The 16,340-nt window shown below is 38.1% G+C and overlaps 1 protein-coding gene across 2 annotated transcripts; it reads right to left on the minus strand.

Moving 5' to 3' along the window:
• Nucleotides 1-621: 621 nt before the first annotated feature.
• On the minus strand, nucleotides 622-15,706 carry mcoln2 (mucolipin 2). 2 transcript variants are annotated; one of them, XM_031307412.2, is made up of 14 exons: nucleotides 15,513-15,706; nucleotides 14,794-14,947; nucleotides 13,921-14,094; nucleotides 12,708-12,864; nucleotides 11,881-11,959; nucleotides 11,681-11,777; nucleotides 11,310-11,409; nucleotides 10,573-10,685; nucleotides 10,249-10,398; nucleotides 8,790-8,891; nucleotides 8,552-8,674; nucleotides 5,181-5,387; nucleotides 4,733-4,866; nucleotides 622-1,100 (listed from the first exon to the last, which is right to left on the minus strand). In XM_031307412.2, exons 1-14 carry the CDS (start codon nucleotides 15,554-15,556, stop codon nucleotides 1,064-1,066), a joined length of 1,671 nt encoding a protein of 556 aa, XP_031163272.1. In that variant the 5' UTR covers nucleotides 15,557-15,706; the 3' UTR covers nucleotides 622-1,063. The 2 variants fall into 2 exon arrangements, with proteins under 2 accessions (XP_031163272.1, XP_031163273.1); XM_031307413.2 differs by lacking the exon at nucleotides 15,513-15,706 and having other exon boundaries at nucleotides 12,708-12,859; nucleotides 14,794-14,945.
• Between the last annotated feature and the right edge of the window lie 634 nt (nucleotides 15,707-16,340).

Here is a 16,340-nt window from a genome sequence, read left to right on the forward strand (position 1 = left end):
CAGACAGATCTGTAAGTAAGAGTAAATATCCTGCGCTCATCCTTGAAACGGATGTGATTTGCTCTGGGCTCAGTTTTGACCTTTTAAAATCAAATAGGACTAATATAGAGGCAATATTGCCACATAGGACAACTAGTGTTTGGAATGGCAGATAAAGACATGTTGGCTCATTAACAGGTGTCAAATACCTCAGTCATATCCAAGCTATAATTATTCAAACAATGTTTTGAATGACATTATGAAGCAGCCCTATAGGCAACAAATGTCTTTGCTGTAGGTAACTCTGCTGTAGGTAACTCCTTGAACTTCATCCAGCATGTTAAAAGAGTTTAAGGAGACACCTTTGATTATTTATCAAGTCAAAAGCACAGTGCTTATACTCAAAAGTGAGAAGTCGTGATCCAACTTATCTCACCATCTAAACTTGCTTGTAGATTTGCTGATAAAAATGACTCATTCTGTAGTTCAGGTTGGCTCATTTCAAACTCCCGTCTTACTCAATCTCAGCTGTGAGAAACCTTTGGAGCACTTAATATTCTTTATGGAGCATAGAAGAAATGTGTGTCTGCTTACTTGTGATTTTCTGAATGTTCACACTTGTGGCAAAGTTGGGAAACACTCTAAAAATTGATAAATGAAAAGATTAGATTTACTGCAATCTTTACTACAACACTTAACAAATAAATTACAACTACCACTGCATAATGTTGCATAGCACCAGTGTAAATACACTGGAAACACTAAATCCAGTTCTTTGGCAACTAACTGCATGTACAGACCTTAAAAAGGCCCAGTAAACTTCTCAACAGCATCCAGAACTCCAATAGATACTGTTATGAAACCTTTTGTTTCAAGTTACAGCTACTTAGGTCAAGCTCCAGTTTCATGTTCAAGAGAGGGAACTTGTTTGGCGATTCATATTACACCTCACAGAATCAGTAACTATACTTTTCGGGATTTTTCAGGGGATAGCTTGAGCTTCAAGTCAGTATCAGACGTGTAAAGTCTTGTTCCCAGCATCGTCCTCCTCCCTGATCCGTGTCCTCTGGAGGTGGAACAGCCATCAGCTGATCAGGATGACAGCGTCACTTTCAGGAACTCTGCAAAAACATGATGCAAAAGAAGTATGAGACACCCAATGTGTCATCAACACCACCATATAAAGTATGTACATGCTTTCTACAGGTACTTTACAGGGTTCAAAATTAACTTTTTCGTCCACCAGCCAAATGGCTAGTGAATGTTTAAATTCTATGGTGCTAATTTTGAACGCTGGTACTTTAGGGCATTGATAAGAGTGCTTAATTGATGCATCAGTGAACATCTCACAGTTTTTGTCATAAGTTTTCACATCTTTGACATTGATATATTGATAGTATGTATATGTGTGTATAGCTACTTGTTCAGACCGGTGAGGTTTCTCCTAACTCTTGCTACTTTGTTGTTGAGATAATCTCCTACACAGATCATCATAGTCGATTCCTATGATTCTTTGGCCGCCGCTATATTAAACTGTGTAAAAACACATGCTGACATTTATCAGGTAGATATTTTTGTCATTGTGGGACTCAGGTTAGTTATATAGAGTTACAACCTTCTCAATACCTGTCCATTCAACATTCAATTTCATTCACACGAGTCTTGAGCCACAATAAATGATTTTAACTGACAAACTAGATATACTGGTTCCAAATAACAAGTTTTAAAGGGTGACTCTTGCTCCTCAACTTGCTTTCCAAACAAGATAACTTACTGCAGTAGGCAGGCTAATTACATACAGATGAAATTTCATCCAGTAAGACACTAACATGTTAGCTGAGAACACTGATCTAATTTTTGGAAGCAGAAAGAGACAAAGATGGTCATAAAATGAAATTTGGTCAGTTCAGATGCTGCAAATGACTGCAATTACAGAATCTGTGTAACTGACAAAAGTAATCCTAATGACAGCAGGTCAGCCAACTCTAAAAAGGCCACTGGCAATTTTACGCTAATCTCCACAGAGAGGATGCATATTCAATTGTCAGTCGTGGATTACATTGCACTATAACACATTATTACATAATGACTCTGTAACTGAGACTACACTTCCTTAAACACTCAAGACAATCCAGAGCAGGAAAACCGGATGGCTCAGTGATAAAAACCAGCTGTGGAGAATACAGGAAGGACAGCAGAGTCAGTATGTTAATGTCTGGTAAAATAATAATGATGGAAGAGCCCTGAGAGGAAAAACTCTTACATTACATACTGTAAGAAAAAGAAGGAAAATGTTTCCATCTTTAACATATTCAGTTCTTTTCTACTGGTTACATCACTCAGAATTATTTATTTTTTTTACAAACATTTGAGGCTCTGGCTTGCAGAAAATAATAGTTTGATGGCAAACACTGCACAATGCTATACAAGTGACATCTTTTTGCCCTTGGTCATAAAATGGTCTATGCTTTTTTTAAGTAGAAGAATGGTGTCTGTTTGCAGTTAAGCCTTTTCCTGTTTCAAAACGGGAAAAATAAATATTTTAAAAAGTTATAAAAACATTTTACGAATTTTTAAGAATGCAGAACCAAAAGCCAAAGTAAGACACCGCAGTCTGGTCACATGCTACTTTTGGTTGAGCTTTGTAACTTTTCAGCTTGGTAGAAACAGAGTAAAAGAGGAAGCACCAACTTTTCAACAAGCACCAAGTTGTGCATAAATTCTGCAATACAGCTTCAAAATGGACATGGTGAAATTATTACGTGACAAATGCAACTTAATATTCAGACAAAATGTTCTGATTACAAAAGTAAGATAAGAAGTGATAAAGAAATAAGAGGATACAGTGTGAAGTCATCTACCAAATAAAACCACACCCACACACACGAGAGCCAATGCACTGTACTGTACTGCACATTAAAAGGCAACTAGAGTTAAACTTGCACCACACATCAAGTTCAAATCAAATAACTCTTCCCAACTAACCATCATGCATTAACAAAACTTTCACGGCTCAGTTGCCTGAGTCTTAACTGAGTATCAACTGTGGCCTATTTATTTGGAAGGCAACACAGCAAGGAGGGAGCAATGGGGGGAGGTGGGGATTTGGGGTTCTTCCCAGTGCACAGCCTCAGTTTCTCTGTAATCAGCCCATCACTGGGTGTGTCTGCATAGCTCCCACCACTAATTTCATTGCTCTCAGACCACGTAAGACAGAGCCAAACCACAGCGTGGAGGAAACTCCAGTCTGCTGCCTGCTGATGATAGAGATCGGCTCATAGAAAAGGAATGAGCAGAAAACGGGGCCGTATAGACAAATATGATGCTGTAGCAAAAAGGTATAAGCAAAGCAAACTGAGTTTTTCTACTCCGAAATTATACCGTATGTGTAATGTTTCCACATTTGGTTTAAATGATTTACTTAGGTAGGGATACATTTAGTTCTTAAAACCAGCTTGAAGCACTTTCAAGAGCTGCAACCATATAATAGTCGAATGATCCATTGACAGAAAATTATGCGGCAATCATCAATTTTCAAGGACGAATGACAAACATTTGATGCTTCCAGCTTTTCAAATTATGAGGATGTGCTGCCTTTCTCTGTTTTATATCATTGTCAACTGAATAAGTTTGGGTTTTGGGTGCACCCAGATGGCTCGGTTAGTGGGGCAGGCGCCCATGTGTAGGGGTTTGCTCCTCGACGCAGCGGGTCCGGGTTCGGCTCCGGCCCTTTGCTGCATGTCGTTCCCCCTCTCTCTCCCCTTTCATGTCTTCATCTGTCCTGTCAAAAATAAGGGCCGAAAATGCCCATAAAAATAATCTTTAAAAAAAAAAAAAGTTTGGGTTTTGGACGTGACCTTGGATTCTGGGAAACTGTGATAGACATTTTTCACTATTTTTCTAATATTTTATAGACAAAACAATCAATTAAATCGAGAAAATAATCAGCAGGTTAATCGATAATGAAAATAATCATGTCACAGACTTACATCTTTCCCAGCAAAATCCAATAATGAAAAGGACGGATGTATTTTAAATTTCCGGCAGCAACATAAAAGAAAAAAACGAAATAAGAAAAGAACTAAAGTTGAACATGATAACAATCTACAACAACCGTCATAATGTAAAGTGACAGACAATATACAGTAGAGGAAAAACAGATGCGTTACTAGCTTACACACTGTCTTTGAGCAAGGTGTTTAAAAATATAATCATCTACAGTACAGTATATAGGGCCCTATCTTGCACCTGGCGCAGCGTGGTGCAAAGCCCGACCCAAGTGTCTTTGCTATTTTAAGACCGTCTAGCGCCCACGTCGTTTAAATAGCAAATGCACCTGCGCCCATCTTTGCATGGGCGTGCTGGTCTTACAGGGAGGTGTGTTCAGGTGAATTCTTGGCATATTGCTATCTTGAGGCAGCGGGAAGTGATCGTGCCATTGACCATCAAAAACCTGGTCTAAGTTTGAAGACACTAAGTACAAACCTTTTGAACCATGCGCCCAGCGCACAGACCCTTTTTTTTTCCACCGTCAAACTAGCAAAAGTGGATTTGGACACGCCCTAAATGCACCTGTGCCAGACGCTTCACACTGTGCACTTAGATCGTTAAAATAGGGCCCAATTTCGCTCTTGTTTCAGTGATGAGAAGTCATGTTTGTACAGTGCAGCTTCCAGGTGTGAATGTGTGTGCAGCAGGGTGGGATTAAAAATATGATCAAAGCATCATAACATGACTGTAAACATGCTCATACCGTTGGCAGCAGCACAACACAGAGTATCTGACATCAACGTCTGTCTGACTGCTCTCCTCTAGAACAGGAAAATCGTTCTGCTCTCTGAGGAACTTCTGAAGGTCCGTCAGTGGGAATCCGTCCTTTTGGAACCTCTGTTGGTGAAAAACGCAAAGAAATGCAAGCAATTGAAACAACACTTTTTTCATACTAGACTTTAGAAACTAACTCCACACTGCATGATGGAGACAGATCTACATGGAACAAACAACTAAAAAGATTTTAACATTTTAGCAGAAATCTTTTGTCTTGTAACTATCAAATCAGCTAATTGTTGTGAGTGGAGTACTGTGAAATGTTTCCCATGGATTACCAGTTACTAAACCTCCTTTCATGGTGTAAAAAAGATTAAAAATTAAATTTGTGCCACAGCTTTCACTTTACTAAAACCAAACCAGAGCAGAAGTACCTTGATGGTCTCATAGGAGTCGGTGATGAGGGCAATGAAGAGCGACAGCACCATGTAGATGAACAGGGAGATGAAGGAGTAGAGGTAGGCCCGGCTGAAGAGCCACACCAAAGTGTTTTTGTCCTTCAGCTGGGCGAAGGTGGTAAACATGTCGTCTCCATTCAACAGGGAGAACAGGCACTCCGCCACACGACTCAGGCCCTCAAACTAGAGACATTAAGAGGGGATGGAAGATTGGATGAAAGTTGCAAATGCTATAAAACAGTTTACAAGATAAAACGGAGGCGTTTTGAGATAATGAACAGAATAGCAAAGCAGAAAATATATATTTGCTACACAAACAATTTTTCTAATATCTGATTTTTGCTTGTGAATTACTGGATGTTTTTACATCTTCAGGCATCTATAAAGTTTTCACACAAAAATAAAACCCAAACTGGTTGAACTGGCGAGCACTGAGTGACATTTACAACCTTTGACGAGGGGTCGTAAGACGTAGCTGCATTTTAAAGCGGTCACAAGTAGGTCTGCAACAATCAGTTTCATGATCAATTAATTCCCATTATTAGTTTCAAATGCCTGAGGTGATGTTATCAAATTTGTTTGTTTCATCCACTTAACACTCTGAAACCTAAAAAACAAACAACACTTTAAGAGCTAAATATGTTTATAAGACCAAAAAGTCCTCACAAGTGAGAAGCTGGAAGTATAGCATGGAATTACTCAAATAGTTGCTTTTCGACTCACCAATCTAGTAACAAGCCAAAAAAGATTGGAACCACAAGACAAAGCATGGAGCCTCCTGAAGCTCAAAACTGGAAAGTGAGTTACTCAAGATAACTAACTAGATTACTAGTACTAATATATTGTATGAGACATGCAAAAGTACGAGAAGAAGTGTGTTCAAGTAAACAAAATGTACAGCCAGTTTAAAAACATACTGTGCCTGTATGTACATTTTCCAACAAGCATCTTTTGACTGTAGATTTGACATCATTTTACAAAAAAAAAGAAATTGGTCCTTACAGAGATAGGCTTACAAAGGAGAAGGAGGTGCAGAAGACCGACAGAAACATGATGGTTGATAGTTACATAGGTGGAATGATAAAAGACAGAAAGACAAACAAAAAGACAGATGGCTAAAAAGGGAGAGCCTGAAAGCCAGACACTAACATTATGAAAGAAGCCAATTTCCCCCAGAATGTGATAGCATCTAAAAACAACATCCCACTGCGACGGTATGGATTACAGCACTTGAAGACGTGTGGGATGGCAAGTCCTCGAACATCCTCTGTTTATTCCTTCAGTAAATACACAGAGGATCCTGGAGGGGTTGACAGCACACTACAGGGGACTCCCCCAGCCACCGCAATGTAAATATCGTGACCAAGTCTCAGTTGACTGTAACAATGTGACAGTAATGTTATACATAACATAAACATTTCTTGTAGGGTTGGACATGGAAGCATAAGTGCATTTAACAACAAATTCTAACTGTGCACCATTTACGAATACAATCTGTTCTTTATAATAATTAAAAGCTATAAAAAAGAAAATTGGATTTTTTATTTTTTTTTATTGGATATGCTTCTTAAGCTATAGTCTATTAATTAAGAGTATGTGATCCTTAAGTAAACTGACACACTTCAAATCAGTCCACAAGTTATTTACAGTAGTTACTCCTCTTCATTTAAAATTATCTATATATTATTATATTTGGGACATCAGTTCGCCCCGGGCGGTGATCTCAGTCTATCTCACAGCTGTCTCTCCTACAGTATCAGCACTGCCTTGTTTAGGCGCCCACTGCTGCTTGGACTTCCGTAAATAATTTATCCTAACAGGCGAGGACCGCTAAACACACATATATCCCCTGATGGGACTCGCTGTCCAAGGACCTCCCAGTTAAGGTGACCGTCTGAGTTGAAGCTGTGGGTCTCCCCTTTCCAAATGTCCCCTGATTGCAGTAAAAATAACTGTTGACTTTGTGTTTTCAGAGCATAGAAAACAATACCGTTACATTTACCGTTATTTTCTGTTTCTCACTTTCTAATCTATTGTAACGTGCAGGTTTTGCTATGTTGTGTGAACTTTAAAAGTGTGGTAAACTTTCTCCATTTGGGGCAGTTGATCGGATTGTTATATGGTGACTTAGGGGTTTAAAATGCAGATCATGACACCCCCAGTTTGAGTCCCGCAGAGGACCTTTGTTGCATGTATCCCATTTTCTCTCCCCTTTTATTCCCTTACACCTCTATGCTGTCCTCTGTCTGATAAAAGGGGAAATCAATCCCACAAAAATACTTAAAATATGGTTGTTTCTATCAGAGACTAGGGTGTGTGTGTGTGTGTGTGTGTGTGTGTGTGTACACGCACGCACGCATGAATGTGGAAAGAACTCCCAGTTTAAGATGTTCAAAATGTGGTCGTAGGGACAGAAATCTGCTCTAATTGACGCTTGAGGTTTCAAGGAGAAGACCCACACTGACATCTAGTGGTTGTATAGGGGAAGACATTTTTTCATTTTTTTCAATTTGCAGGAAATAATGTTGACACAGCAATTCAAAAGCTAAATAACCGTGGGAGGAAGTCCGATATGTTTCTCCCACTGTAAGTTTTTGATAAAACCTTTAAAAGGATGACATCTATAATCACTTGTATTATTTATTTTAAAAGGTGCCCTGCCATACATATTTCATTACTTTGTGGTAATGTCTGAAGTTCTACCATGGACTCTAACATTTTTTGTGGAAAAAATGCCTCGGCTACCTTGTTTCAAGCCATTCTAGTGTGGTATAGAAAGCCTGCAGGAAGACTCAGCTCGATTTGTGCCAGTTCTCATTAATATTCAACGAGCTAACACCACATTCACATTCACCACATAACACAAACGGACCTAACATATTTCAAAAAATACAAGTAAAAACGGTTTTGTGTGGCAGGGCACCTTTAAAAAGGGTAAACATGGTACAGCCCACCTGTATTCATTAACTGTGATGCATGTTTACATTTTGAATCATTTAGAACAGATTTTGTACACAGTATTCAGTAAGTGAATTAAGCGAATGACCAAATTGACTCCAGTGAGCATTCATGGTACTTTAGCTTGTGTTCAATCACAGAATGCTGTTTCAGCCAATTTATATGCACACACCTAAATGTTTTGGGAACTCCTAATGCAACCTTTTTCTTGTGGCCTCAGCAGTTCTTCAGGAAGGGCGAAGTCACGAAAAACAGCCTTAACAGTTCCCCTAATTTCCACAACCCTGAGAATAATATTCAGTGCAGGCATTCAGACTAGCAAACTGCCTAATCTCTGACCCTCAGGCCTCCACATCCTCTGCTCTCACCACACCAGTTAAGAGAGTTACCTTCTCGTGGTATGGCCCCAGTACGATCCACCCGCAGAAGGTGTAGCCAAGGTAGATCATACCGGCACAGCAGCAGAAACGCAGGACCTTGGGGAAGGCTGCTTGCATGGTTAAAATCAACACCTAGACACACAGGAAGCATGGAGACATAAAAGTAATTGGTAAAAGAATCATGAAAGAATGTGTGAAGACATTTGATTAGGGGTAGAGAGGGGTGGAATAAGGTTCACAGACTCACATTGTATTTCTGGAAGTATCCCAGGTACCTGATCACGCCGACCCACACCAATAATGTGGACGTTCCCAGGAAGATACTGCATACATCATAACTGGTCAGACTCTACAGGAGAGGAAAACACAATTACAAAGAGCACTGAGAAAACTGTTGGAAATCAGGCCTCAGTAAAGCCCTGAAGGATTAGCTAATATTTAGTTTTACACCCCAGCCTCTGGTGCACTGACTAGGTGGAAACAGGGTCAGGACAAGTTACACTTTAAGTTAAGTTAACTTAAAGCTACATAACAGTATCAATGATTTTACTGTAACAAGCACATCATTTGTGGTAAACTGTGACATGACCTGCATGGATTATTTCATTGGGGCTTAAAGTACAATGTGGAACTGCAACAGAGGAACGTCCTATCAACTGTTAATTCATGCGTGACATAATGTGACAATTTAGCTTTTATCTCATAACACGAATACCTTACTGAGAACACTGTATTCAAGTTTTGCAAGTCTACTTCAAAACTTCTCTCTACTGTAGATACATTTAGTCAATTTGCATTATTCCCCTCTGCTATCAGATTTCAGTACCTTGCATCCTTATACAGTACCACTCCAATCAGATACTGTAGTGGCAAAATTAATTAATGTTGTGTAACGGTGAAAAAACCTTCTTGCGCCGCAACTACACACCAAACAATGGCTCTGATTTCTTCTATCAAAACAGAACACATGCGCAGCAGCTCAAAAAACAGAAACAGAGTAAACTAGATTTGTCAAAATAAAGACCTAATGTGTAATGTAATATTCAACACCTTTTGTTTAATACAATATGCATTAACAGCAAACTGTAATAACAAAAATGTCAACTTTTGTTAAGTTTTTTTTAGTTAACTTTGGCTCCTACAGATGCTTTTATAAAAAGAAATTTCGTTCAAAGAGTCATCCAGTTGTTTTTGTTATTATTATTAAACAAAAGCCTCAGTTAGAGGGAAGTGTATATAAGGGAAACGTTTTGTTTCTACTTCTGTCAAGCTTGGGGTAAACACTCAACATATATATTAAAAAAAAGGTATAAAAAGGACAGACAGTCAGGTTAAAATAAACTTGTCTTTACAGTGTCAACATTAAAACCTTTAACTCCAAAGTCCACCAGACACTAAGACACTCCCAGAATTGTATTTTATTTATTTTTTTAAAGATTTTTTGGGCATTTTTGGCCTTTACTTTTGAGAGGACAGATGAAGACATGAAAGGAGAGAGAGAGAGGGAATGACATGCTGCAAAGGGCCACAGGTGACGCATTCACATTTCTATGAAGCCTACTGCTTAAAACCTTTGGTTTCATTCTTTTCTTTTTACCTAATCTTGTTTTATGTTTATTTGAGATATGACATGTAGTAATCCAAGTCAGTTTTAGGCCCGATACAGTAACCTTCTCTCTAAGACAGAAGTACATGATTCAGTTTACCTTTGCTTGTATTTCCATCTTTAGTATGGATCCAATTATGGCCAAGAGGTCGCTGACGATGACCAGCACATACCAGCCGTTCAGGAACTCCTTCTGGTCATCCTCACACACTTTACGGTTGTAGTTCTCGTGGAAGAATCTGGAAAATCTCTTAAAATACACAAATGCAAGTTCAGTCTCTCATAGATCTACAACACAATATCACAGGATCAATTGATGAGTTAATGTGTACACGTGATATAGATGCCATTTTAGATATTGTATTCCCACGTGTGATATTGTATTGTATTGATATACTGTACAGTAGGAGGCTGAACAGCTGACCTGGAGTAACCTGACAGCCAGCACAATGGAGCGGGTGCACAGCACAGCTGATGTGAGGCAAACAAGAATGACGAAGCCGTCAAACACCAGAAGATAGTGTCTGTTCTTCTGAGCTGAAACAGAGACAAAGTGTGTGTGTGTATATATATATATATATATATATATGTGTGTGTGTGTGTGTGTGTGTGTGTGTGTGTGTGTGTGTGTGTGTGGGGGGGATTATCTTTTACATAACTCCCTCACACTCATTACTGATAACTACTACCAGTTTACAGGAAAACGCCTCACTAACAGTCAACAGTAAAAGGCATTTGTATTTTTCGGGGTCAAATAGTTTTGTTTATATGTTTTCAGAAAAATACAGAACATGTGGGATTTGGCGAACATGCACTGCTTAAAAAATAATTATAGATAAATTACATATTTACAGGTGACCTACCACATACCAGTGTGAAAGTTTTCAATATAATGCCATAACATGCATATATTACATTACTAATTCTACTTCTTTTCCTCATGAGGGTTTTTCCTTTCAACTTTATTTCAATAATATGCATATGTAAATATTACAAATATGCATATGCATGCTAACTTCTGTCTGCACTCTAGAATAGCCAAATTGTACAAACAGCTCTTATAATCCCATAATCTGTCCTGTTTTTGCCTTTATGTATGTTTATACTTGTTTTAAATTTTTGTTTTTGTTTTCTCCATTAGGTTAGACAACTACACCTTACCTGTCCCAGATATCTTCCAGTCTCGACATGCACAGCTCTGAGTGTCTATGTCCAAGAATATTTTCACCTTTCCACTGTGACACTGGTTGTCAAATGTTATCTAGGGGACAAGGCCGAAGGAAAGAAGTAGTTGTATTATCATGGAATGCTGTGTGGGCAATACAGTTCAACAATTTGTTTCTGTTTCTCTCTTATCTGTGATTTATATGCTCAAACACTTTTCAAAACATTGTAAGATTGGTTTATGGAAGTTGTCCGCACTACACCTCTCAATGATGGAAAGTATCAAATTGTTCACCTGGATTTCACCTGCTTATGTACACTTCATTTCATAATGACTACACTATATAGAGAATATGGCTGAACCATACCGTTACGTTGAACAAGTAGCAATCAGGTAACTCCCGTGAACGCACCGTCTGTAGGTTAATTCCCTTCAGCTGGAAGGTTATTTTGATGTCAACCAGCCTGAAAGCAAAATGAAAGATTTTAATGTAGATCAGAGAAAAGTAAATGATGTGTGTTAGCTGCAGCCACATTACATTGTACTAGTATAGTAGCATGTGTATACCTGTAAAAGTCCAGATCAAAAAATGATGAATTCTGGGTTTTCCATTGGTTTGCAGTCTTTGGATCATGTGACATACAAACTATAAGAGAGGAGATAAATGAGTGAGAAAATGAACACCATCACTGAGATCTTATTTTGCCCTAACTTTTTTTTGGCTGTTTTATACATGCAATCGGAAAATGTATATTCCTTTAAAAAACACCTACAGACAGTGGTGGAGAGTAAGTAAGTACATTTACTTAAGTACTGTCCTAAGAACAATTTTGAGGTACTTTACTTAAGTATTTCCTTTTTCTGCTACGTTGTACTTGTATTTGACACCTTTAGTTACTTTGCAGATGTAGATTACTAATACAAAATATACATCAACTAACAGATTATAGAGAAAGATAAATATTTATTCATCCCACAAATCGAGCAGCAATAACGTTATATAAAGTACCGGTAGTTAAAATAGGCACCACCTTTGTCAGCTGCAACATTAAAGTAATAAACAGATCAATGTATCAATACGTATGATTCAATGATACAGTATATAGGCTACATTATTCTGAAATGAGCCATTTTGCATACCTTTGGTACTTTCACTTGAGTAAAATTTTGAATGCATGTCGACTTTTACTTGTAAGAGAGTATTACTACACCCCAGGTTTTGCTACTTTTACTTAAGTAAAAAGGTCTGAGTACTTCTACCACGGAATACAGGTGATCGAGTTTGCAATTCATCATGTACTGTGACATAAAACGTGTGCAACATATTCTAAATTACAGGGGTATTCTAAAGCAAATTAAAATATTGACAACAGAACAACAAAGTTTCTTCTCACTTGTCTCCAGCTGGGCGTCTATATCATTGACCTCATCTGAGGGCTCCATGCTGCCTCTCTTGTAGTACTGTTTACAGATGACGAGAGACAGCAGCTTGCCGTCTTTTTCCTCACCGTAACCAATGGAACCCACAGAGAGCCGGCCCAACTGGCTGTACTATAAATATCAGAAGCCTCAGTTAAAACAAACTGTACTAGGGTGATTTACATAATGTTGGAGAGAAGCTGCAAACTGCCGTATTAAACAAAAACACAAAGCCTGGTCAACTGAATAAAATATAGCAGTTCCCTTAGCAACCCTGGTTCACAGGATTAAAATGTAAACTAAATGCTAAGAGTTTATATCAGAATGACTACTCTTCCATGAACATTAGCATCACAGTTTTGAGTGTTACTCGGGTCATGTGTTTACATGGAAGATGATAAATGTGGTTATTCTAATACCCGTCTACATTATCATAACAGTGTTCACCTTTCTGACTGTCTGCGTGCCGTGCAGGTCTTATTTATACAGTCTATGGTGTCGATGTGGCTCGATTCCTCGAGGATACAGGCTTATCCGTGTTACTATGACCATGATAGGATGTTTACATATGCTACACATAATCAGGGTACTCTAAAAACTCAATCATAACCAGGATACTAATACGCATGTCCATGAAATTTAAACAAAATTACCATTTTATCATCAAATTAATTACTTAATTAATAATACAAACAGCTGTGTTTTCATTTATTTACGGTCTAACAGTAGAAAAATATAAAATTACCCCAATAACCTAAAATCTAACTTTAGTTCAACCTAACCCTTAGGAATGAGGCTGCGTTCAAGTCATGAAAAGCGCTATATAAATAAAATGTATTATTATTATTATTATTATTATTATTATTATTATTATTATTATTATTATCATCATCATCATCATATCAGAGAAACCCTTACTATAATACCAATTTCCAACTTGCAGCGATCATGTCAACATAAAAAACACAGATGCCTCACATCAGCAAGGTAATTAAACACAAATGTAATGGGCAAAGTGTCTGTTAATACACAGAAGTTGTCAACATGCAAATCTTTCCCATCTCTTCCATCTCTCCCACATGACATGAATGCTACATTACAAACATGACTTTCCTTTCTTTTTTTCAAAGCAGTGGTAAGTGCTATAGCAGGGTGTGTGGGTGAGTAAGGTGAGGGGGTCCAACTTGCCTGATCCAGGACATAAAACAGACTGTCGTAAACACTTTGTTGGGTGTAGACAGCAACACTGTAGTCGTCCTCATCCACCCCACCGTAGTCCTTCAGGAAAAGGTTTTTGAGGGCCATCGTGTTCTCCTCCTTATAGGACACCACCAGCTGGTTGTTGAGGCCGAACAGGATGAGCTACGGAGGAAACAACGGGGAACATTTATGTTTCATGTAGATACTTGGTGAAGGAAACTAACTACATTTAATCCTGTTTAGCATTTACACTTTTTGGAATATTTTCAAAGCCAACTGAGTAACATTTTTTCTCTGAAAATGATTTTTTTTTAACTTAAATCATTATAGATTGCAGTATGTTGTCCATTTTATTTAGTAATTTCCAATTTCTTCACTTACAACACAGATTTGGACTTTGTCTTCTCAGCATTTTAAAGATCACATAAAACAATTTATCTCCTATCTAGTAACTTTTAAAGAAGTATCTTTATATCTTAAGTAAAATATTGATTGATTGATTGATTGATTGTCTGTTTTGTTTTTTGTTTACTTTTGTCCTTTACTGAAACAACAAAATCATTTTCCAGTGCAACATCAGACCAAATAAGTACCAATTCCAGCTTTATAGCAGCGAGAAGAGCAAGGTTCAGATGTATGGGAGGGGTTCACTCCTTTCATCATCTTCCGTTGATGAAAACGACAAACTCAGATTATGTAGGACCCTGTGTGTCCAAATGTGTCCACTCCACCATCAACACTTTTTTACTGCAGTAGTCTACATGCCTGGACAGACAGATTACAGTTCCAGCTCCAGGAAGCATGTTTCTGGGTGGATCTTCTTTCCTAATCTACATTAACATCAATCCCAACTGTACATACTTGTGTGGTGATCATGACGATTTTCAGAATCTGCACCACAAGTTTCCAGGGTAATTGTCTTCGGGCCCGGTACTTTTCACACGGGCTCATGAAGTAATACTTCAGGTCATCTCTCAGGTTATCCTCTTTGATAATGTCTTGGGTTGAGACAGAGCTGAAACAAAAGTTATAAACACAATGTAATATCGTGCAAAAAAAAAAAGTATAAAAAGGCCAGGATACAGCACTGTGGATGAAAGAAAAAACAGAAGTGAAAGCAGATATTTCATGATAATTTCCTTGAGCAATAGTCATCTCTCACAGGAAGGACTGCATGTACTGAGTACACTGCATGCTTTCATGGTGCTGCCTGGGTTTAAGTCCAAGGTTAACTCAGGGAGTGCACTTTCAATATTTTCCCAACAGTGTGTCGCCCACAAGCTCCCCTGAGTACAACTTTTACAGTTGTGGAAAATTAACCTTAAAAGGAGGTTTTTGTCAAGTTGCTAATTTTACAGTTATTTTCAGTGTGCAATGTGTCTGGTCCTGTCATTCTTACTGACAGAAACCAGGCAACATGTAAACAAGCTTTATGTTCATTTTGGCAACTAAATCAGCTGTTTTAGTTTAACCTACAAATTAGATTTCAGAAACATCCATTTTATACTATTTAATACTTGTATAAAACATGCCCCCCTAAGGGAGTTTTGAACCCGTCATTAAAAATAAAAGTAACTTACCTAATTGAATTGCTCCGGTCCAGATATCGAACCAATAATTCCATTGATTATCCACGTGGACACAGCACTTTATCGAGTACGTTTGTCAAACAGACACACACTTACAGCAGAGAGAAGTCTCTACTTCAGCTGGGTTTTCTGTGACACTACGCACCTTCCAGTCAGCCAATCAGGAAATGAGTTTCAGGCGGCGCAAAGGTTTCCAATCTAGGGCCCGTGAGCCACCAGGGGTCACCGAGTGGATCGAAATGGTTCCAACGGTAAAAAAATAAATAAAATAAAAAATATGAAGATGCTTTATCTGTACTGTTCTTCAAGTATTGTCGTGATTACATGAAATTTACACTAACGTTTCACAGAAAAGTTCTGAATTTCTTTTTTTTAATGTTTCATTTATTTTAAGAATTAAATTCTGATGGGGAAAAGCTTTTATTTTGTTGGCCTAAAAACTAGTCATGTTTAAAGGGTCTGGTCTAAAAAATACTGATATCAGCCTGTAATATCCACCATATGTTTTTAATTATGACATATAAACTCCCCCATGGGTGCTAAAACTCCAGAAGAATACCAAGGATATGACCTCAGTGGTGGCTACAGCCATCTCCACAATGTTAAGTAACATCACAGACACAATCCAATCATATATAAACAAAAACACTCCTCAGATGGGGTTTTGACTAACATCTGTTTGGGGCAACATGGAAGTGTGGATACTCAACAGCTTAATCTTTTAAATAGAAATGCGGCCTGTGACCTGACATATGGCATTCAGGTGTCATCACTTCATCATTGCATCCTATTAGACATTTGTGTGAAATGTTGTCATAA

This window comes from Sander lucioperca, chromosome 11, assembly GCF_008315115.2.
Source record: "Sander lucioperca isolate FBNREF2018 chromosome 11, SLUC_FBN_1.2, whole genome shotgun sequence".
In the NCBI taxonomy this organism is placed as follows: Eukaryota; Metazoa; Chordata; class Actinopteri; order Perciformes; family Percidae; genus Sander; species Sander lucioperca.

Bases quoted from the DNA above. Each gene is read 5' to 3' on its own strand.
- mcoln2 (XM_031307412.2), bottom strand. From the start codon at position 15,556: ATGGAATTATTGGTTCGATATCTGGACCGGAGCAATTCAATTAG. The intron at 11,410-11,680 runs GTATGGTTCAGC...CTTGTCCCCTAG, and splicing joins GCTACTTGTTCAACGTAACG to ATAACATTTGACAACCAGTG. The intron at 10,399-10,572 runs GTCAGCTGTTCA...GTGTATTTTAAG, and splicing joins TGGCTGTCAGGTTACTCCAG to AGATTTTCCAGATTCTTCCA.